The 23,796-nt window shown below is 44.1% G+C and overlaps 1 protein-coding gene across 4 annotated transcripts in view; it reads right to left on the bottom strand.

The window, feature by feature from the left end:
* Window positions 1–23,796, bottom strand: part of stxbp5a (syntaxin binding protein 5a (tomosyn)) — a 74,634-nt gene that overhangs the window by 3,800 nt on the left and 47,038 nt on the right. The window contains exons 8-21 of one of the 4 annotated variants that reach the window (XM_068724484.1): window positions 16,678–16,801; window positions 14,831–14,909; window positions 14,171–14,325; window positions 12,320–12,392; window positions 11,924–12,071; window positions 9,896–9,963; window positions 9,146–9,186; window positions 8,651–8,871; window positions 7,071–7,246; window positions 6,560–6,685; window positions 6,078–6,229; window positions 4,180–4,242; window positions 2,569–2,622; window positions 498–547 (exon numbers count right to left, since the gene is read on the bottom strand). In XM_068724484.1, the coding sequence (XP_068580585.1) occupies window positions 498–547; window positions 2,569–2,622; window positions 4,180–4,242; window positions 6,078–6,229; window positions 6,560–6,685; window positions 7,071–7,246; window positions 8,651–8,871; window positions 9,146–9,186; window positions 9,896–9,963; window positions 11,924–12,071; window positions 12,320–12,392; window positions 14,171–14,325; window positions 14,831–14,909; window positions 16,678–16,801 (1,530 nt within the window). The remainder of the gene's footprint in view (window positions 1–497; window positions 548–2,568; window positions 2,623–4,179; window positions 4,243–6,077; window positions 6,230–6,559; window positions 6,686–7,070; window positions 7,247–8,650; window positions 8,872–9,145; window positions 9,187–9,895; window positions 9,964–11,923; window positions 12,072–12,319; window positions 12,393–14,170; window positions 14,326–14,830; window positions 14,910–16,677; window positions 16,802–23,796) is intronic. The other 3 variants (XM_068724485.1, XM_068724487.1, XM_068724486.1) reach the window with 3 other exon arrangements.

The following is a 23,796-nucleotide window of genomic DNA, read 5'->3' as shown; positions in this document are numbered from 1 at the left end:
TGGTCCCATCCAATGTTACCGGAGCTTTAGAAGAAAGGTGGTACACATCGTTCTTTTAAAGTGACAGTATTGCTATGTGGGCAATTTGTAAAGGCACCAATCGAGACAGAGAAAGGAAAGACATGAAGAACAGAGGAGAGAAAGAGGAAGCTGCGAAAGTAGCAGAAAGCATCACGGTGAGATGGAGTGTGCATAGTTTAGCTCAGCACCACTGACCTCTAATAGAACCCCCCCCCACCGAGCTCAAAAAGTGGGAGTTTCACACAGAATTTAATTCAAACGCTTCAATTTTGCTCAGTGAATTTCAGTTGTGGTCAGATCAGTGCTACTTTTGTCTCATGCAAACTTAAATGAAATACCCGCTCAGCTTGCCAATTTTGAGGCTAATAACCAGACGAAGCTGGACTAATGGGGATGTGTGAGTCCAGGTTGAAGTGAGAAAGATATACTGCATTTCATAAAAATAAAAATTGTTTGGCGACAAGTCAAGGCTTACCCAAGTCTGGCTTTAGCTCAGTAGGCAAGCTTAATTTCCGTGACATCTTTGCTGGAAAAAAGAGAACATCCCTCTTTACAAAGACACGTCTACGCTAACACACGATGCCATGCAAAGCTAGATAACTAGCACTGGGCTAGGATTGTGCACAAAAGCTAAAAACACACAAAGATGACAAAAAAAAAAAAAGGTTGTGGAGTAAAGTGCCAGAGGATTGTTTCATCGACTAGAGGAGCCCAGAATGCTTTACACAGTAGACGATAGCGCGTAAGGACTCGGAGACAACGCTGTGTGTCACAGAGGCATGCTGCGAAAGACAAAAAACGAAGGAGGTGACCCCCCCCCCCCCCCCCCCCCTGGGTTGCACAACGCCCTGCAAGTGAGGACTGATACAGAGAGATACATCGAAACTGAACAGCCATTCAGGACCTTCATGCCACGGGAGCATGCACCAAGAACAGGGAGGCAACGGAAAACAGAAAATACTGAACAGGAGATGGAAGAAGACGGTGGAAAAAGATGGCTCCTGAGGTAGTCGACCCATAGTTACTGTAGGCTGAACTTTGGTCACCTATATAGATTTTATTAGTGCTTCTTTCTTTAATAACCGTATGAGGCAGATTCACCCAAAAACTATCTCAACCAGTGCAACCTTACTGTATGTGTGCATGTATTAGAAAATGTATTTGGTTCATTAGCGCTGGTGCTCAAATCGTTCCATCTTTTAAAAGAGTGAACTTATAAATAGCAACGAGAATGAATGAAGGTCTCGGATGTTATTTCTCTGTCTGTGGGAGGAGCTACGTGATGAAAGGGGACATTCATCTTGCGTTCACTTAGTCGTGATGGTCACTGACGGCAGTTGTAAAGAAATGGCTGGCTGGCAACTTCTTGACAAATGAAGAAATGAAATCACATAAAAACCTTGAAAAGTCTGTGACATCCTCAATATCCTGGAGCTCAAATTGAGTTGGGTTTAACTTGATTACATTTTTCTTTGTTTCCAGTCAGAATGATAAAGTGCCAGAGGCATCATTTCAATGAGTGACACTTCAACTATAATCCAGTTTTCAAAGCTCGCTGTTGTCCGGCTCTCGTCCATAATTTATGGACACGAATCTGAAGTGAACACATGGCCTCCTCTCACTTTACTTTAAGGGCCCTGCATATCCCCGCAGGTGTTTCCACTTATTCTGGCTGCACAGGGAATTACATGAGGTCACCCAATTCCATCAACCACAAAAATAATTAAAAAAAAGGGTTTAAGGTCTCTGTCCTTACAGGTGCAACAAAGCAAAGAGGAAGGATAGGGAACATGTGTATTCTGAGGCTTTTGAATATTTATAAAAACATGTCTTGTGAAGCTTTAACGAGGTTCACAGCAATTAAATGAGGTCAGGCTAGTTTGAAGACTCTGTGACGTTGGTTTGAGAAGGACCGGTCCGGGCACGTCTCTGACGTTTTCGGCCATTTTGAGACACCTACTATCTATTTCATCAACACACACTCAAGGTACACAAAGACACGGGTGGACGGATGAGTGGCTCTCTGCTCTGTGGCGTCGTCGCGCTGCGCTATGGACAGAGCCAAATCGTGTAAGTGGTAATGTAGACGGGGGAACCTGGTGTGGGAGGTCGGGACAGAGATCACACGCAGGCACATTTACATTATGACACTCGTGCTACGTACATGTAGCATGCAATGTGAGTCTAAGGCGATGGAGCGCTACCGCGTGTTCACACAGACAGCTGAATCCCTGCATGCTTCCAAGTTGGCCTCTGCTCTATGAGCTTTCAGTTCTCGGTGTACAGTTCTGAACCACGTACTTGAGTGCAGAAGTCAAATGTGAGCACCGTGTCGTTTTAAATGAGAACCGAACGACAGCGGAACAGAAGCTAACCTAGAAGTGAAGCTGAACTTTGGCTCTCTCTTGTCTAATCTACTTCTTTCCACTGTGGAGACCATGACACGGAGGACAGAGACAGGGGGGGGACGGGACGGGGACGGGACGGACAAATCTGGACGTTGTCCTGCCTAAACAGCCTCTAATGAAAATCTTTGGCCAACCTTACCTCCTCTACCACCTCCATTGTAGAATTGCTGTAGATTGCTGTTTGACATCAACACTTTTGGGGGTGTAAGGGGGGAGGGGGGAGGGGGGGGAGTAAAGTAGAGTAAAGTAAGTTAGAAACACCCTTTGGCTTATTACGACACACAAGCTGTCGCTGTTTACTCTGATGTTCAGGACACTGGTTTGACTTTTGTATTGTGCTGCGTGTAAATCCTTCCAATATTAAATGCATAATCAAGAGCGTCCGTCCTATTAATGCAAGTGGTTTAGCATTGACAAACCTAAGCTGTGATTTTAAGTTGTTTTTTAATGCAAATGCACAACTAATCCAAGGATTTTCTTGTGTTAAACGACACTAATGGAGTCTTAATTCATCGTTCTGCAACTTCTTTCAAGGTAAAACAGGCGAATCTGCATGAAAAGAGATGTTATTATAATATGTTATTATATGAGAAATATGTTTCTTCCACTGGCTTAACCCAAGACTGGATGACTGTTAAGGCAGATTTTCTTTGCAGAAGGACACCTCATCTCTCTGTCCTATGAATAATGCAGAGCAGACAGATGTATCAGACCACAGTCTGGTGGCACCAGGCATGGGGGGGGGGGGGGGGGGGCATCATACCTGCAGCAGGACTCCAGACTTTGAGATTTGTTTTCTGCCTGACCTTTTTAAAAAGCTCCTTACTTTCAGTGCCAAGTTACCACTAATGAGATGGAGATGGTCTGAAGCACCTTCAGCTGAAATACTAACGATGCAGATTAAGAAGCAGAAGTAAAAGAGCAACAGAGCATCTCACTGTAGCAGCGCAGAGCGAGGTCTTCTGTGGCGGTGGTGCATGATAGACTACGTGAAAATGGATTTTGTTTGTTTGAATTTGGTCCTATTAATACGATTCTATGCCATGTTAAATGTTGAACCGAAAGAAGATCCCTGCTCAAAATCCAAAAGTTCATTCATATCATCTTGCGACTGATATATTAAATTTAACTGTGGTATATTTTTCCCAATTATGCAGTTACTAAATATTTGAAAAGGCCCTTCAGGTTGATCTTTTACTTGAACTTATTCTCTAATTAATGTAAATTACTGGGTTTCTCTACCAGAATGTCGATTTTTTGGTTTCATTCACCGTGTAATTCTCCGCTGTCACACTGAATTAGCATCATGGAGATCGGATACGTTCACAGTCTATAAGCCAGTTTTTCAGGATACAATGTGAGATTAAAACAAATTTATTCCTGTCTATTGATCTCTGCAAAGTGGTAAAAGAAAGCATTCACAAAAGCACTCCCTTAAACGTATGGTAATAAACTCAAAAAGAGCATTTCTACAAACTGTGGTGGAATGAAATCGACATCCAGACGAACCTCTTTTTAAGTTCCAGTTCAATAAAACAGTATTAAAAGCAGAAGCTCTTTTGAAACTTTAATCGTACACCATAACCAATGTTCCTCTCGTATTCAAATACATGGAATAATACGTATATATATATATATATATATATCTTCTCTTTTTTCTGGTTCAGGGCTTTTACGTCTAGATAACACAAAGCCTCTGCTACGTTTCTCCCCACGTTTTCCTTTAATAAGACACTGAAGGACATGTTACCTGAAGTAGGGGACTTGCAGCGGTCCTCTGATGTGGCTGAGCCCTCGTTAATGTCGCACAGACCTGCAGCGGAGATCACACAATTAAGTTCATGCAAAATGAAAGCGGGCCGGAAAGAACCACTGGGGAGCGGAACGCTACGGTTCTTCATCCAGTTGTACGTCTAATTCCTTCATTTGTCTCGTGCATGTTTGTGTAGGAATGTGTGTGTGTGTGTGTGTGTGTGTGTGTGTGTGTGTGTGTGTGTGTGTGTGTGTGACATTGTCCTGTGAGGCAGAAAGCCAAGCAGACAGCAGTCCCTGTTGGCATGGAAACACAGCTGGACGTCTGATTACTGCTCACACTTGCCAAGCTCCGACAGGTGCCAGCCCACTGCTCACCAGTCAGTGACACCAGATGCTCTGTGTGTATTTACACGTGCGCGGTGCTCGTGCGCTTGTGAGCGTGTGAGCGAACGCGCACATGGGTTCGTTTGTGTGCGAAAAACGACGAGCAACGGCGCGTCACAAATGAATCCCTCAATGTCCGCAGCTTTCTAATTCACCCGTCAAACTTTTGCTTAAGTATGAGCAGTGCGTCGTCATGACACTGCGGCATCCTCTACGCAGCTGCACTGCCCTCATCTAACACAGGGTGGCAGTGTGTCCATACGGGAAGCATCTTAATCGCTATCAGTGGTACCATGAGGCTGCAGTGTGGAAAAGGGATGGGCTGTGTGTGTGTGTGTGTGTGTGTGTGTGTGCGTGTGTGTGTGTGTGTGTGTGTGTGTGTGTGTGTGTGTGTGTGTGTGAGAAGAGAGAGAGAAGATGGACAGAGAAAGAGTTGGTCTTTGTTATGTAGCAGCCTTGTGAACTGAGCCTGAATGGCATCATTTTCAATGTGTTGTTCAAAGACGTGTGGACCTTCGGGGTTCCTTGGAACTCGTCACAATGTTCACTGAAAGACCGATGACATCACTATCACACCCGGCGTCGCTGTCTTTGAAATGGAGTGAGCAAGCCAGAAACCGTGGCAAATATTCTGGATGCTGATATCGATTTTGAAAAATCACATCCAGAGAACAACGTTTTATCACTTCGATAGAAATAGATCAAAACTTTGAGCATTTACATTTCCACTGACTCTCAGAGAGTGGTTCTTCTTTATATTTATCTCGGGAAGGTTAGACTACTGTGGCGCTCTATGAAAAAACATCCGACTCACTCGAGAGTCGCTACACGTACACGAGAACTTCGACACATCACTGAAATCACTTAATTCACCGGCTCCCAGAACCATAAAGAATCACCTTTAAAATCCTGCTCATAATCTATAAAGCACTTTCCTCCTCAGTTAATTTCTGATTTGCTCGCTGACTATAACCCGATCTGGCCTCACAGATCATCAGTGTGTGTGTGTGTGTGTGTGTGTGTGTGTGTGTGTGTGTGTGTGTGTGTGTGTGTGTGTGTGTGTGTGTGTGTGTATATGGTCACACTTGTCTCTTGTACAGCTGGATTAATGCACGGCCATGTGATAGGGCAGGGAATTCCAGGTTTTCTATTGCTGTGTGTTTGGGGGTATGAGCTTCACTGATTCAGTTCCTTTTATATGCATGTTGTTTATGCTTATGTTCTTATGTTTATGCCTGAATTTTTATATTTGTCTTTAAATGTTTATGTGTTTGAAATGTGCAAAATAAAATTGCTATTACCAGAGAATTCTAACCCAGACCATTACTAAACCTTGAATTAGAAAAATTTTGCTTCTTAGTTTATATCACAAGTTATTTAGCCAAATATCTCTAAACTGGCGATTGTTGTTAGTCTGCCTATTGTTTCATTCATGGACCCTTAAGACAGGAGCAGGATCTGCAGATCGTTCTCTTACTCTTCTCCTTCTCATCCCTTTTTCGTCATTACCTCCAGAGGGCTGCCGTGTCTTCCTTGGCGAGCGGGGCTGTCTCTGGTACGGGTCATTGGAGCCGTAGAGCTCGACCGTCCCCAAGTTCAGCACCACCGTCTTCTGGACGTAGTCCACCACCGCCAGACCATTACTGTTGCCAAACACCACACTGGAGAGGGGGGGGTGACAGAGTCAGTGGAGGAAGTGGAAGAAGTAGGGGGGGGGGGGTTTAGAGAAAAGGAGAGTTATAGTAACGTTGGTATGAGTTCATCTTTAGAGCACAAAAACAGCTGGAATATCCAACATTTTCCGGGCCGTCATGAGTCGGGCTGACAGGCCCGGTTGTTACGTTAGCCGTGAGCAGTCGCTGCTTGAACAGCAGAAAGCGGTCTTTATAGATTTTCATTTGAGTTCTTCACTCCCGATGCTACAGCCAGGAGGATAGATAGTGGGCACCTGGTTCTGGTCCTGACTGCGATGTTCCTGTTTGTATACTTACAGGCCGTAGGAGGAATTGAGCGCCAGACTCGTGATCTGCTGCGGAGGCTCTCCGCTCACCCACACTAACTGGACCACCAAGTCTACCTGGTAACCAGCGGACTGCTTCAGAGGGGTGCTGCGCACTCTGGAGAGAGGAGGGGGGGGGGGGCAGAAAGGAGCCAGAAAATGAAAAGAAAAGAGACATTGAAAAGAGGGATTCGTAAACAGAATGACGAGCGGTGCAGCTGCAGTTCTGAAGCCGTTGTGTGTGTGTGTGTGTGTGTGTGTGTGTGTGTGTGTGTGTGTGTGTGTGTGTGTGTGTGTGCGCGTGTGTTGAGGGTCTGGCATGAGTGGCTGCAATGGGATGAAGGGGAGGCTGCGGCTGAGAATGCTTCAGGCGCTGACTAAGTCTGTGCAAGAGTGCTTGAGGCAAAAAACAAGACTCTCGTGTGTGAGAATGTGTGCAAGCGCTCCCGGTGCTTATGGGAGTTTATGTAATCGGTATGCGCGTGTGTGTTCACGCTTCGTACTTGAGGCAGGGCATGTTGCCTCCGTCAGAGTTGTTGCTGCTGGTGGAGGGGTGTGAAGGTGGGCCGCTGGTCTGAGGGGAGGCACCGGGGGTGGGAAGCGCCGACGTCTGTTCCCCCCCCCCACAGTCCGGAGACTCTATGTCGTTCAGCTCGTACTGCATTCGCACCTCTAGTAGCTGTATGGGACACAGAAAAGACGTGAGCAGATTTATTAAAAGAGGAGATAACCACAGATCATAATATAGGTCCACAACTCTCATAAACAACTATTCTTCATGAAGGATGGGGGAAAGTCGTCTGACCGTGAGTGACAGCCACATACATTCACACACTTTGATGTTAGACGTTTGTTTGACACGCTGTGTGTCTCTGTGCTCGTGTGTAGGCAGATTGAGAAGTCACAAAGGTCCTCCAATACTGAAATATTCCATTCCTTCTAAGTCCTCCTTCAGGCTACTTCACTGCAACCTCCGCCTTCTTAGAGTCTCACACACACACACACACACACACACACACACACACACGCACACACTCGATGTTCGTCAGCTCTCTCTTTTGCATTCTGTCAGTCTCATTAGCCCCGCTGACATGTGGGAGTGAAGAGCGATCAGTGCCCTTCTTCGGATTCTCGCTCCCGCCTGCCGCCGCCGCCGTCCTCCTCCTCTACCTTCACTTCTGCGAGGTTAGGCAGGTGTTTCGACCTTGCGGGACGGGGAGGCTGTTCTCCTGATTACGGCTCACTGCTAGTAAATACCTGGTCCTCATCCGCAGTCATCCCGGTCACACGCTTTTGGAGCGTAGGCCTGAGATTTCTCTGACGCGTGCGTCAGCGGTCACCGTGCATTCACAGGAAACATTCACAGGAAACATTCACAGGAAACATTCACAGGGAAAGAGGCCGATTTGAAGCAGCCTTTTGCTGTTGGCTTAGAAGAACAAAAGATCTGGATGGTTACGACAACCGGCAACAAAAAAGGAAAATGAATTTCACAGACCTGCGAGGAAGAACACACACTTCCTCCCACACACTTTGATTGACAAGCGACCTCTGTCTAGAGCGAGTCTCGAGCAACAACACCACAGCAGTGACCGCTTCACAGGACAAATGTTGCCAGAATTATAAATAAATAAAGTGTCTCGCATGTTACCAGTTTAACACTCCAACTAAGCAGAAGCAGTGAAGCACGCAGCCTCTCACTGGTACCATAGGAGCTGTGAGCGCGCTCACACAGCACAGCATAGCGCGAAACACCGACTCCCATGAGCACTTACGTCGCTATCGAGGTAGATTATGATGACAGTCTGGCTTTGCTTGTTCATTGCTCCGTCTGTTGGCATGGCAACCATACCGCCTTTGACGAGGCAGATACTAGAGCGCGCGCGCGCGTGTGTGTGTGTGTGTGTGTTACAACAGAACAGAGAGTGAGTGCTGATTGAAAAAAATAACAAATACAAGCAAAATGTATGTATATGGTTGTAAGAGTCTTACAATAAAAGAGGAGATGAGGGGAAAATGGGTGTATGTTCTGTAATTGTATTAGATTCAGTACAATGTTAAGAGCCGATAAAGCGACACCCACCTGCACCACCTCAGTGGTTACTTCCAGCTTGCTGAAGCGGTAGATGATAACGTTGGCCGACACCCCGGCCACACACAGCATTCGGCTTTCAGGGCACCAGGCCATGATCTGAATGGCGAAGGGGTCTTCGTCCGACACCTCGGCGCTGCCCTTGTCCTCCTTGGACCGGTTTCTGTCAAACACCTTGGCTGTTTTGAGCTTATAGAGCACCTGGAGCATTACTAGGGGAGCAGGGTAGAGAGGAGAAACGTATCAGCTGCAATCCCAAGTAAAACACACATATTGAACCTGACAATACAAAATGTGAGATGTGAGGCAACGTGCTGCTTTGATTGTTACTAGACTTAATCTAAACAGTACTTGTGCGAAGGCTGGTGCTCATTAAAAAAACATTTCTATATTACTTTTTAACGTGGTTTCCTTTCCCTCAGCTTAACAATACATAATTACAATTTCTTGAAGCATAAACAAAGCTCAGCCCTTGAGAGAACTCACTTGCAGAGGCATCCCAGAACTTCACAGTTCCATCAGCATGCCTGGGAATTGAAGAGACAGAGGGAAAATAAATGATAACGGCGGAGGAACAAGAGAGGGATGAATATCAAATCGTGACTCGTGGTCTCGACTCCGGACGTTGAATTCTAGGCTGATGAAAATAAATCAGTTCGTAAGATATGCAGCATTAAAACATATCAACTGAAGACACACAATCTGATGTCTAGGTGGTAAATAAAAACAAAGCAAACATCTATAAACTTAAATAAATCGGCCCCTGTTTAATCATTTGAACACAACCGTAGATTTAACTCATGATTTCCATCAGTCGAGGTTGTTTAACCAGAAGGAACGCTAGACGGCCAAAAGTATTTGGACATCTGAGTGGCTTGGGAGGGAGCTCTGATGCAGCCTGTGGCCCTCTTAGAGAGAGCAGAACGGTAATACAGCAGAGGAAGAGGAAGGAGAGGAGTGAAAGCCTCCCGCTGCCAAACCTATACCTCAATGTCACTTCTGCAGTGCGAGTGTTCTGTTAAAAAAAAACGCCCCTTCTCCCCTTGATGACAGCTTAGAGCGGGATAATAAACGTTAAAATGAAGCGCACATGATTGGAATGTATAAAGACCCTACAGTAAATATTGGAAGACAAGCTCCTCTGCTGTAGAGACCTGACAAGTGCAGGAGAGGTGAAAGTAATTGAGTTGCAGCGAGACGATAACGCTAATGCTAATGAAATCAGTATTGTCTTACCCAGTGATGATGATCTCTGGGTAGCTCTGTGTGCCTTGACCCCAGTTTCCACCGCTAATAGGCCATTCCTGGATCGACAGCAGACACACACACACACACACACACACACACACACACACACACACACACACACACACACACACAGTACATTAGAGACCACAGATAGAATTACAGCTATGTCAATAAACAGAGCGTCAATATCAACGCATAATGATTTTAGAAATAGATGACATGATAAAACGGCACCTGGGTGAGTGTGCATGGGGGGGGGGGGGGGGGGGGGGATCCTTTGTGTAACTCTCTCAGTATGTCTTGCAATTATACATCATGCACGTCAATGAGTGTGTGTGAGTGTGTGTGTGTGTGTGTGTGTGTGTGTGTGTGTGTGTGTGGGGGGGGGGTTGGCTTTGAACACGTTGACACATACAAAGGTCATCAGGATGACTCATGGTGATCTTTATGTGAGAATGCCCTCCCGCAGCTCATCCAGGCCTTTGCTTAACAGAAAGAAGAAGAAAAAAAAGCAGCAGCAGCAGCAGCAGCTAGGCCGCCAGTTTGGGTCAGTACACGCTGACATTTACAATGGAGAGCTAGAACAAGGCGACAGGGAAAAGAACATAGGCATACATAATGGCTGAAAGAGCAGGGGGTCTGTCTAAGATAATACAGGGATAGGAGAAGAGAGTGAGAGAAGAGAGGAGGTGTGAAAGAGAGAGGGTGATCGTTAGGCAATATGGCGCTTAGATATAGTCCGTTTAGCTTCACACCAATACAAAATCAACTCCTGCAGTGTGGAGCAGGAATATGCACGTGTGTACTGTAATGTGTCCTTTACTCAGTGACCTTGTTGTTCTTGGAGTACGAGGTGGTTAGAGGGCCTAGTGTCGAACATTTACATTTCTAATTTAGCTCTTTTACGACACTGCTATCCACAATGACACGAAGGAAAATTCCAACCTCGGGATACTATTAACTCCGTTATACATCATTAAACTGTGATGGGAGCTTTTCATTAGGAAGTAGTCGTGATTTATTCTATTTCAAAAGGTAAAAAACCCCGTCTGCTTCTGTTTAAGAAGCGGTAACAAACAATGATGACAAGCAGTAATTAGCCATTTCTGCAGCGATAGAGACACGCTTTTTTTTTTTTTAACAGAAATAATTTGCCATCAGTATCCTTGGTGATTTGGTAATGTCACTAATTATAGGAACAAGACTAAACGACCACAGCCACACTAGCGGCTGTATCTAGGGCACAATGGTACTCTTAGCCAAATGCTAACACCAGCATGCTAACACCAGCATGCTAACACCAGCATGCTAACGTGCTCTCAGTGACATTGCTAACATGCCTATGCTGGGCGGGTTCTATCTATTTAAGGTTCACCGTGTTAGCATGCTCACGGTTGCTAATTAGCTCGAAAACAGCAAAGGCTGATGGGAATGTAGCTGCTAAAATAAGCGATATTGTTCTGTTGATAAAATTATTTATTTGGCAGTGAAACTAAGAGAGTATTTTACTCATTTTAGGAACATGCATTTGTCTACACAAAAGTATAATAATACATTAATGTTCCATAATTCATACTTGGATTAAAATTATGCTTTTCTTTCAAAGAAATTCCAAATTTTTTACTCCAAAATTAAGTAGATCTTTTCAGGAAACTTTCTTCGATTCAAGACACTTTTAAGGACCCGTAAATAAAGAATGTTTCCCGCCTTCTCCTTAAGATACACCTTACTGTCATGTGGTTGCATGACTTCTGATATACTAAGAAGAAATTGATACCTCTTCCTCTTCCTCTTCCACAAAATATGTTTTCCTTTTCCTTTTCCCTTCCTGTGCAAAATTCCAAACGTGGAAAGAACTCCTCGATCTTTAATTCTGAGGGTCTGTATCCAAAGCCTGATATTTGATATTTCCCACTCATATGTTTAACTTTAGATTACCACAACAGTACAAGAAGACACGTCACCGATGACGATATGTAGCGTTACGACAGGAAGCGTTCCTAAACAGAACAGTACCTTTTTGCTGTAGCCCTGTCGTTTCTGCCGCGAGCCGACGGAGTAAAGTGCAGGTATGAGGTCCACAGGGCAGTCGGCAAAGTACTCGCAGCAGGTCACCGGAGACTCGTGGATAGTCAGAGGATAGGGGTTCTCGAATATGGGGTAACTGTTGGCAAGAGGGCGCAGACAAAGTCACTTTTAATCCAGCGAGTCTGTCTGCCAAGTATCAGCGCATTAATCTCATTCAGCGCTGCGTGCTAAAAGAATACGATTTATGAAAGTAAGTTATATCACATAGAGGTATATCACCTATACAGTAAAGATAACGAGCACCGATGGGCCAACTTTGACATTTCAGCGCACATCTAAGAAACAAAAAGATGATGAAGGGTTATTTAATGGAGTCAGACTCACCCATTTTGTGCAAGGTCGATGACCACTAAATCCTTTTCTAGAAGGACCACCACAGCGTAAGGTTCCTGAAAATCTGCGCAGAGAAACAGAGAGAGACACGTCACTCATCGTTCCGCAGCGTCGAGATTCCTCGACGGAGAACTCCCCTGAGATCCGCAAACCACACGGGAAGAGTCCCTTAGACTTCCCGTCGCAAAAGTTATTATCATATCTGTGCCCTGAAGACGTGAGGGCAGGAACGCTTACCGCTTCAAATTCATTAATCTGTGAGATGAATGTCTGTGGGGGATATCGCTCTGGTTAAATATTTGTATCGGTCTGATTCGGGAGTAGAATCTCCCGTTTCAAATGTAATGCACTGCTTTCACAGATGATTTTTTTATCACCCTGCTGCTAAATAAGCTAACTGCACATATCAAGTCACTCAAGTCTAACACCCTAAGAAGAGTAATGAATACTAATAAAGGGGATCCAGCGATGACGTCATGAATAGAAAAAGACGGCTCTAACAGAAAAAATATGAAGAAAACACATGCAGGGGAATTCTTTATCGTTCATAGATTCACACTGATCACACCAGAGCTGCAGATTGTTGCCTCTCACGGTTGACCTCTAAATGCCTCAACTGGAGTAGCGGGGGTTAAACGCTTTGCTACAGGGCACGGTCAGAGCCAGAACTACCTTTCTGACCTTAAAAAGATTTGTACGAGTCCAGTGCATTCAAAAAAAAAAAAAAGCTCAGGCCTCTATGCTACATTTGGAAGTGGGTCTCACACCATGCGGAGACCGTTCAGAGACGTACGATCACCGTGAGAGCTTTTGTGCACGCAGGCTGGTGTTTAAAGACAAATCCGTTGGCTGCCGGCGCACGCCGAAGGTTGAAACACTTTGACAACCGCTGTCACCACATGTCTCACTTTACGTCCCTGGTGCTGGTCTACGAGTGATTCACATCCTCTTGTGACATGTTGTGCAACTTTAGATCACTGCACAGCATCTCTGTGTCTGAGAATGACGACTGTAATTACGGCCACTTTCGCTGCTGATTTCACTAAAGACAATGATAATCACGGCAATAAGCAAACCAAAATATGTACAGTATATTATTATGCTGTATCTCTTTACAGTCTATCTGCCTTTCTAAGCACTGGGACAACTCTATTTCCAAGGAGAATGAAGAATCTCCAAGCTTAAGATCCAATCTGACTTACTGAGATTAACGCGCTGATGTTCTGTATTTCTCTTTATGAGCTGTACTTCGACACTGTGTCTGTCTGCCATTTGCTTTCCCCTTCAGACATACAGTCGTGTACGCACATCATCTGCAGCCACATCTTTAAGGATTATTAAAACACGCTAACGCTGCAAAAAGTTTGTGTGTGTGTGTGTGTGTGTGTGTGTGTGTGTGTGTGTGTGTGTGCCAGATAACACTGCCTGAGAGTCTACACACTGGATTACATACATTAAGGGTCCATTCAGCTCCACTTTGACTTTTTGCGGTTGACGCAACAATGCAGGGAATAAGATCATAATATAATTTAGATGGAAGGCTACTGTGTAGGAATAGATTAAATGAAAATGTAATGTTGCGTGTGTCAGATAATAAAAGTGGAATAGGATTTCCTCCCCTTGGGAAATTTCTTATTTATTACAGAAACACACTAACACAGGGGCAAGCAATTCCACATAATTAAAAAAAAATAGAAGTGTGTGTGTGTGTGTTTGTGTTTGTGATTCTAATGCATTGACTAAAAGGACAAACATGCACATGCACACGCACACACACACACACACACACACACACACACACACCATACGATCACATCCGCAACACATTGAACACAAACGCACCGTTAGAGTACGGTGTCTCACAGAGTGTGAGGAAGTCCACTATTGGATAGTCCATCTCCAGCACCGCGGTACTCTTCCCGTGCATCACGGTCAAACACGGACGCCGTCCTACCGTGTCGTAGGACAGACCACCAGACAGGATTATGAAGGGCTCCCTGGAACAGACACACGAGCACAGGCACACACATTTAACTGGATTTATATAAATATATATATACACAATTTATACAAAACACCTATTGGTCTGCTGATGGCCATTAGAGTTGTGCATTGTAAATCGTAGATGTGGTGTATGGACTATGTTACCAGCTAACTTTGACAGGTGAAACCACAACTTTATATGACTCCAAATAATCTTTAAATACTGTAATAACTGGACAAAGTATGAGAGAAACACCCCGGATACATGATGCCATGACTCAAGGAGGGGTGGTGTTTTCATCATTATGTTAATATCAAAAGACGTGGACAATTAATCTGCTCACATTGCCTTGGCAACAGCTGTTCAACCCCTGTCAACCTTGATGTGTATTTTGCCATTACAGTGTTGTGCATTTAATATATTATTAATGTACCGAGCATGTGAGCATGTGTGTGTGTGCGCGTGTAAGAGAGAGAGAGAGAGAGAGAGAGAGAGAGAGAGAGAGAGAGAGTCCATACCCGATTCTAGTGGTTTTGTACTCCACTTTGAGAATGGGTTTACAGGGCTCTGGCTTCTTCCCGTCCTTGGGCTGTTTTCCTAAAATAGAACAAACAGAAGTTACTTTAGTTTGCCAGTTCATCTCTCTTCACCTCCTCTTTTTTCTTGTTCCTCCTGTCATCTCAGGGTTTTTTTTTTCTTTTTTTTCCTCCTCCTAGAAGCCGTTCAGAGCTGCACTTAAATCTCAGCTCTGAACAGTAGCCCAAAAAATAACAAAGGGCTATTCATCAGAGAGAATAAAGACACACGCAGGGGAAGTGTGACGATCGCGGATGACAGCATATATATCTATTTTGCACATTCATCACACGTGTGTGCCTACCTGTGCATATCAGAATGCACAAACAGTGGCTGTATATATATGAACTACTTTTATTAAGTGAGCCCTAAGGCAGGTATGTATAATACAAAACTGCTTTTAATAACTACATCTAACTAACAGATATCTAAAAGACAATTAAAGGAGGACTTATAAGCCTTCCTTAAACCTGTCGAATGAATTTGCATAATGTCCATTAAATACCAAACTAATTACGTATGCAGCAGTGGGAGAAACAACTAATTAAAAAGCCTGTGTGGTGAAATCCTTTCTGCAATCCCCTGCACACAAGACCAGCTTGAGAAACTGGTTAGAAGTTTTCATTTCCTTTCATTTCATTCCTGTCTTTGTTCCTCTTTCTAACTCTCGCCGTCCATTTGTTGCACTCACACACTCTGTCTACTTCCTTCCAGTCCCTTCATCTGAGTGACTTGTCGGAGTGCTCAGTGGGATGAGGAGGTGTGTGGGGGGAGACGGAGGAGTATGGATTAAAATGCATCTTCAAAAGAGCAGACTCGCTCTTTTTCTGCAGGAAATAAACAGAGCACCGGCGCTAATGCAGGCATGTGCCGACACAAAGTAAAGGCAAACAGAGGCAGGACATAATTGAACCAACAATAATCCTTTTGATTGAAATAGGGAAACGATGGGGGGGGGGTACTTGGAGGGACAATCTTGAGGGAGGTATAGAGTGAATCACATGACTAACAGAGGTGGCTAAAGGCTCATGTATTGTAGAATGGGGTGTTCTGGAACAGCCCAAAGGAATCAGGCTCGGCAGAACCAGTGATGTTGTTTTAATGTAATAACCTGATGGAATTGCTGCATTTATGTGGTAAGTATTTGGATAAGGTCAGCAGAATCAACTCGAGTTCTTTGGAGCAGTGGCTACCGAAAGCAATTTCTATTTGCAATCCCTCTCTATATGTCGGTAAGTTGTGAACGGTTAGATTTCAAGGTGATTGAGATCCAAAAAGATCCGATAAAATGTGTTTCATAATAGATGAAAAACACACAAAATGCAGGAAACAGCAAAAAGGATCATTCTTTTAAAAAAAGAGAGAAATATCACAGAAATGGTAAAAAACAACAATTACAATAGCAGTTAATGAAATAATATTAATAATGTTATTGAGGTTAAACACTAATATGAGACATATCCAGGCATATTCTCCAGCTTGGGGTCTATTCAAACAATTTATCTGCATTTTTTTTTTATTTTTGGAAAAATAACTTTTGCACTAATTGACCCACAAGTGTTAGAATGTTTCACATTTTATTTCCCCAAAGGGACAGAAATGGTGTGCAGCGCAGGACAGATTTCTATTTGGGGGATTAAAATGCCTAACCTCAAGCATGAGGTTAATTAATTACCTAACCTTATATGGCAAAGTGTTCAGGTAAAATTAAGATAAGATCCTAATAATATAAGGAGCACTAAATGAAGTGTGTGTGTGTGTGTGTGTGTGTGTGTGTCCCGCTCCTTACCATGTGGGGTGATTGTCTGTATGGGCTTGCCCTGGCCTCTGATGTTCCATATGGTCAGAGTTCCATCTGAGTGACTGCAAATGAACTGCTTGCCCTCGTGATGCCAGGCAAGCGAGTGGATCGCCTAGGAAACAACATGAAAGAAGGGGGGGGGGGTGTCAGTGGTTCAGCAAGATGACCCCATCATGTGCCACCATCTACCTTAATCTACAGGTGTGTGTTAGCCACACTGTCCATGCGGGAGTTAAACGCCCCCGACTCTGAATTATATATACTCCTGAACAGATGGGGAACGTGAGATAAAAGAGTGTGGCCCCTGACTTCAGAGTATTTCCTGTGGCATAAATGCATATATTAGAAGGAGCTTTTTCTTTTTTTTTTTTAATATATGACCCATTTGCTGAATGTGGAGAAATGATGGAAATGGATTTTGGTCATTTTGTTCAGGAATGCCGGGAGCGAGGGTTTCTTTTACCGCGCCTACAATTTTAAGAATTCTATTTCATAAAGACACAAATGGTCTACGGCATTCAGTGTAATTGAAATACAGTTGATCTGGTGCGTTCAGGTGCATCTGCTGTCATTGGAGCCGTGGGCTTCAGATCAAAGTATTTAGTCTGCGTTGCTTACTAAAAGAAGAAGCAGAGAAGGTAAAAGACAATATCATAAAAAAACAACAACCACAAGTTTAATAGAAAAAATGAAAGTAATCACAATTCTAATATCTACAGTATTTACTTTTTGTCCTCTCATCCTCCCCGTCCGTCTGAACCCTGGTCCACAGTGATTTATCCACTGACAAGCAATCATTGAAAACACAAATGAATCAGGCCTAGTAAAGGGCAACCGTGCCTATTGATGCCCCCCCCTTTTTTTTTTTACAGCTCATAATTTAACCCGGTGAACGTCCTGACATTGAGTAAATATGATGATGGGCACCAAACCTGTGTGAAGCTCACCGACGGCTTTCCAGAGCAGTATTTACGAGGCTTGTCGCGTGAATTTCCCGCCCAGCGGCTGTGTTCCTACCAGAACACCTGCAGCATCAGTAATGTGTGCCGCTGCTTTGTCGGGGAACATCTGCTCCCAGAGACAATGATTGGACAATATTCTGGTTGAAAAATGTGCTGGATGGTCATGCTTACTCTTTAATATTCAAGCTCCACTTACTGTCCAGGTGTGAACTTAGCTTTTCCTCGTCAACGTCACGGTGTCTCACCGGTGATATGCTCGCCACAACAATTCTAATTGTATCTGTCCCAGAGCGAAATGCATCATATCTATATGTTTTGAGGGGGGTAATGAACCCTGTCTCTTGCTTGCTGGTAAAGTATGTAATCCATCACAGTCGTTGCTTGGTCAGACCTTGAACTCACAAAGACGAAAACCAATAAAGTGGAGAAGTTCCTGAGGCGGGTGATTTTGGATGCGTGCAGCCTTGAGGATTTTCAAAAGGTCTCATTATCGCGGTTCTTTAAAAAGACTCCAGGTCACCATGAGCTCGGGGGGGGGCAGAGTTATGGCTGCGTGACATCGCGCTGCAGAGACGCACCGCTCACATTATCTCATTACACAGTCAATGACTCGTCCCCTCTCACTGCCACCAAAGACGCACAAAGGAAACACGATTCCCTCTTCACGACGATTGTTTTTCTGAGACGTAACCGGAGGCCTAATGAGTAATCGCTCAGGTGTCTTATGGCGGATGTGAGTTCTGGTAGGCAGTGGGCAGAGTGACAGGGACAGGTGGGATGCAGTTTGTCAGTGGTTTCTTGCCAGACGTGATTCACCGGTGTGCAGCGCCAGGTGGCGTGGATGTGGTTACAGCAGGTGTGCTGAACACAATTCTACATTCTGTGAAAAATGTGCATCTCTGGAAGAGAAATGAGTTATCTTATACTGCGTGAGTTGTTCGTATAATCAGACATATAGAACGTATACTTGGGGATCCGGGACCAGTTACCCGTGAGGGGACGGTCTGAGATGATTGTCTTTATGTTGACTGCAACCCAGATGAAGTAAATGAACTGCAGATATTCAAGAAAAGTGCTTCAACTGAATCTCAGAGAAGCTTTGACGGAATAAATTCTGGAAATCTATCAGTGCATCGATCGCCGTGACAGTCCCGACAGGGAACGTTGCATTGTTCTTAATTGGAAAATGAGTACGGTAATTGGAACACATGGTGCTCGTCATATCAAATAATGTCAATTAAAAAAAGACTCATTCATGATTTATTACGTTAGGTCGGTTTTCACAGACTGGTCCTTGGGGTATGAGAGAATTCAGTCAACACTTATTAGAGTCACACACACGAGCTATTGTGTTCCCACACACACACACACACACACACACACACACACACACACACACACACACACACACACACACACACACACACAATAATTCACGGCAAAGACGAAAACAAACGGTACAAATTGAGATTGGTGAAGGAAAACAGACAATACACACAAACATGCATATCACGGCCTAATTAGAATAGCCAGCATTGTATCACAATGGGACACAAAGACAGCTTAGCTCTGAAGTGCCCCACACACACACACACACACACACACACACACACACACATACAGTACATGCACAGCAATGGTAATTCAGCTCAAGCAGGAGAACAACCAAAAAAGGATTAATCTAAAAAATTAATAATAACCCAAAAAACATTTGGGGGCAAGTATGTCAACAGTAATTTCCATAGAGCAATCCCTTCTTGTTTTGAAACATTAAATCAACACCAAAAAATGTGTTGCTGTTATTACATGAGCCCTAAAAGAAACAAGCCTATTTAAGCTTCAATTTTCCAATCAAGGCTTTTTTTATACTAACAATAGATAATGCAGCAACAACAAAAGTGCTATGTTATTAGAACGCTCAAATTACAACAAAAACTTTGAACGTTTTCAGGTTTATTGCCCAAAAAAAAAAAGTGAAACGTCGATATGTTGGTGGCGCGAGATGATGAAATGTCATCAACTCTTTAATCTGGCCGAGTTAGAAATAAACTGGTCATGTTTGTGTCGGATCAAATCTTCATACGTCCAATACTTGGGTGACAGAGTGACATTTCTTCCACACCTCGATGTTTGTGAGTAATCACATCAGGAAAAGAAACGAATCAACAAATGTCTTCTCAGAGCGCTGTGAGGGATTCATCTTTTTCTTAACAAGGAGTGAACATTAGCATAATGAAGAGTAACATGCTGACAGATACCGCTCCGCAGAGACGGACCGTCGTATAAAAGAATGATATTCTCCATCTAATGGACATTGAGCTAGACCTGCCAAATGACCAATCAGCAATGAAGAGTGAAGTTATCCGTCTGCATTCTCAACACGTCTCAGGGGCGAAGACAACACTTCTTAATAAAGCCAGACTTAGTGTCACTAAGAGCATGCAAATAACCTGTAGCCTTTGTTACAACCAGATGGGAGGGACTTGGTGCGTGCAGACATAGAGTCACCTGAGCTGTCCGTCAAAAAGAACTTCTCTCTGGCAAAGTGTTGTGCTGTGTGGACAACCTCACCCATTTGGAACTAGATTACAGAAAGTGCTTCTCATTAGTTTTAGGTCCGACTGAAGCTGCATCCAGCAGTCAAGGCGATCTGCGATATGAACTCGGTGTTAAAATATGTCAACATAAGTTCCTCCACAGACGAAGGTGTTAAATGATTTGTTTTCCGTGGAAATGAAGTCATTATTGTGAGCGGTTGTGGGAATGATTGGCTTTTTTTTTTGTTTTTTTACTGTGTAATTGTTGGCCTTCAATAATAGCTCTGAGGGAAACATTTGATTTCTTTTGTATTTTTGGCGGGTTGCATTTGTGCACAAACTTGTTCTGGTTATGTTAGTCAGTCACACCAGAGGGAACCAAACTATTTTGTGCAAGAGAGTTTCCAGGCTCTGCTGGTTCCTTTCCATTAGAGAAAGAGAGAGTGAGAACGAAACGCCTGGAACACTGTGGCAAGGTACGAGAGAATGGTCACAATGAAATAAAGAAATACAAAACCATGTGGAACGTTACAGAAAGAAATGTAGAACAAGAAAATACAACAATGGCTCTTCTGAAGGTATGACACAAACATAAAAAGAATCATCCACGCACTCCTTGAGTGACAAACAGCCACCAGGAGACAAAGAAGGGAACTAAAAACTCCGGCTGTGGGTATCGCCCGTTCTTCAGGGCCGGACTCAGACCAAGGTGTTGAGTCAGACGGGGCAGAGTGGAGCAGGGTCAGAGTGACGGATGCTCTCTGTGCTAGCACTCACTGGAAACCCATTCTGCTGATCCACGGCTAATAATAGACGATCCACTGATAGACACAGAGTGGAAGGCATGCTCTCTCAGCTCTTTGTCAGCTTGTAAAAACAAAAGTTTTATGGCCTCTGCTCTTTGTCCGTACTCCGCTGGAAACTTTTGTTGCCGTCCGGGGGCCAGGTTTAAGTCGGGATCTGCTGACATATCTGCAGTTTGACGGCGTGTACGAGTAACAAAAAGCTGCCGTCATTTGAGTCAAAACCATTTCATCATTTCCCTTATGTGCGCCCTACATGCTGACGGTGTGTGAGCGCAAGAGTCGCTAAAAACACGGCAGGAATTTGGGAGTCGACGTTACTCGCGAAAAGCCTTTATCCGGAAAAGGAAATGTACTTATGACTTCTGGTGACTAGTAGTTCTTTTGATTACCAATGTTGATGCACTTATTGTAAGTCGCTTTGGATAAAAGCGTCTGCTAAATGACTGTAATGTAATGTAATGTAATCCGTCTCCTTTGAAATGTGAGGACACAGACTGCCTTTCGCTTGTTTAAACACCCACAAATTCCCATCAAGAACTCCTATATTCTTTAAGACACGCTCATTCCAAAGCTTGACTCCATCGCTGCTGGTCCGCCGGCTTACTCTGCTGATGAAGAGGAGAAGAGGAAAAGCCCCCCTTGTTCATTTCACTCGACAAATTTGATACTCGGCGGGCGAGCTTCTAGGCAAATAGTGTTTGAGTGAGAGAGCGCGCAGCAGGAAGAATGTAGTTTGCGACGGATTAAATAGATGTAAAAACTTATTTTACCCTTCTGTATTATTAGCAGACGTGCTACAGAATTGGCCCTAACCTCTGCCTGGGTTTTCTCTCCTCTCCTGTGTCATGGATGCATGAAGAGCTGCAGGTCTGTTTGACCAGAAGTAAGGGTAGGCCACACACACACACACACACACACACACACACACACACACACACACACACACACACAGGCAAAGCAGAGAGGCCACAGAGAGTCGATTCGGCTGAATTCACTCAAAATCCGGTAATGTGGAAGCTTCCCACATTGTTGTGCGTAGGTCAGAAAATAATCAGAAAATAATGTCTTATTTCTCACTTTTACATTTTCTAGACCGCTAGACCACCGCTGCTCTCTCTCTCTCTCTCTCTCTGTGTCTCTCTCTGTGTCTCTCTCTTTCTTTCTTTCTTTCTTTCTCTCTCTCTCTCTCTCTCTCTCTCTCTCTCTCTACTCGCCAAAGCGAGATTTGCTGCAGATCATACTTTTAAGTGAATATCATAACACACTGATATCGAGATCATATATTGGTGTCCATACCACCCACCCTACCCTCACAGAGCCCCGGTGTGTTCCCCACTCTTCACTCCACAGCCCTGTTCTACATCAGTAATAATAGAAAAGTCACAGCCCAATCATCATAACCACATTTCAGCAGTGATGTCGCACGGTGGAACACAAAGGTTGTCCTCAGTGCCCCCGAAGGCTCGTCTGGGGGCAAATTAATCTTTAAATATATCTGACTCTAATAACCATGTGGATGCATTAGCCATGGGAACAACCCCCGAGACATTCCAAAAGAGAGGAGCGAGAGCGGTTGTGCGTCGCAGGCTCTTTCCCCTCGTCAGTGTAAATCACAGCGAGTGAAATGAGGAGCGGCCCCCGCTCACTCAACCCCCCCGGTCTCTGGAGAGGTGTAACTGTAGGGGTTTGGAGAGAAGAGATGAGCTCCCATGAGAGATTCAGTACTCGAGAATGTAATGCCCTAGGAGCAGCAGGAGGATATTAGCTTATCTGACAGAGGGATACGGGGCAAAGAGAAGGAGGGGGAGAGAGAGAGAGAGAGAGAGAGAGAGAGAGAGACACTACTGTACAGACCGAACATACAAAATCCACTCTCCTATTTGTGCCTATGTAGTCCTCTGTGACGCTTGTTATCTCAGTGTGCTTACGGCATCTCACTGCCAATGAGGTGAGCGCCAGCATGAGTGTTACAATAATCTTATTATCTTTGGCTCCGTGTCTAAGAGCCACGGACACCACTGTGTGATTAATTACATGTGTGTGCATGTAAATGTCTAAAAGTGAGATTGGGAGCATTTCTATCGCTATTATTTACATAGCAAATAGTTGTTTGCTGCTTTAATAATGCCCTGGATATCTAATTTAGCACCTGAGATGTTTGTAAATGAGATCTCCGATTAATATTCATTGGTAAAAGCATAATCACATGGAGTAAATGGAAACGGAAAGATGTTTTAAAACCAGCATAAACAACACAGGCTGTAACACATTTTATCACATCTCCTACGGAGCATAAAACAATGGAATTGCAGTAACTATGTCAGTGGAGATGAGATGCTGTACAAACACTAATCTGGGAACAGAAAACAGATACGGTCTTGGTTTGACACATGCCAGGTCCAGAGAGATCTGAGCGGCTCTGACGCCGTGTCTCTTCTTTTATTGTCATGTTGTCTTTTATTTATAGACACACACTATTTTGCCTCAGGGGGAAGCCAATGAAGCGTCATGACTCGGTGCTTTAAAAAGGTGGCCCCTTTTACAAAATGTTTCCCTTTTTACAACTGCAAAATGCAAGAGCGATCACTGTGGAGCCTCGCACCATCACGCCGGAGACGCTGGGTAAATCATGACGTTGGTAAATCGTGCATTTCACAAACTGTCGTCCTTTAGTTGTGACTGCAGCACCGGCCAAAGAGACTATGTTTTTGAGTTTTTATTTTGTGATATTTCATAGATTCATCAGATTAAGCTTGAGGTGAAAGATATTTAAGATTGAGACCAGGTCTCAGGTCTAAATAT

This window comes from Cebidichthys violaceus, unplaced genomic scaffold, assembly GCF_023349555.1.
Source record: "Cebidichthys violaceus isolate CVI_PGR_0920_01 unplaced genomic scaffold, fCebVio1.0.p SCAF_31, whole genome shotgun sequence".
Classification (NCBI taxonomy): Eukaryota; Metazoa; Chordata; class Actinopteri; order Perciformes; family Stichaeidae; genus Cebidichthys; species Cebidichthys violaceus.
The sequence above is the reverse complement of the archived record's forward strand: the minus strand, read 5'-3'. Positions and strand labels throughout refer to the sequence as shown.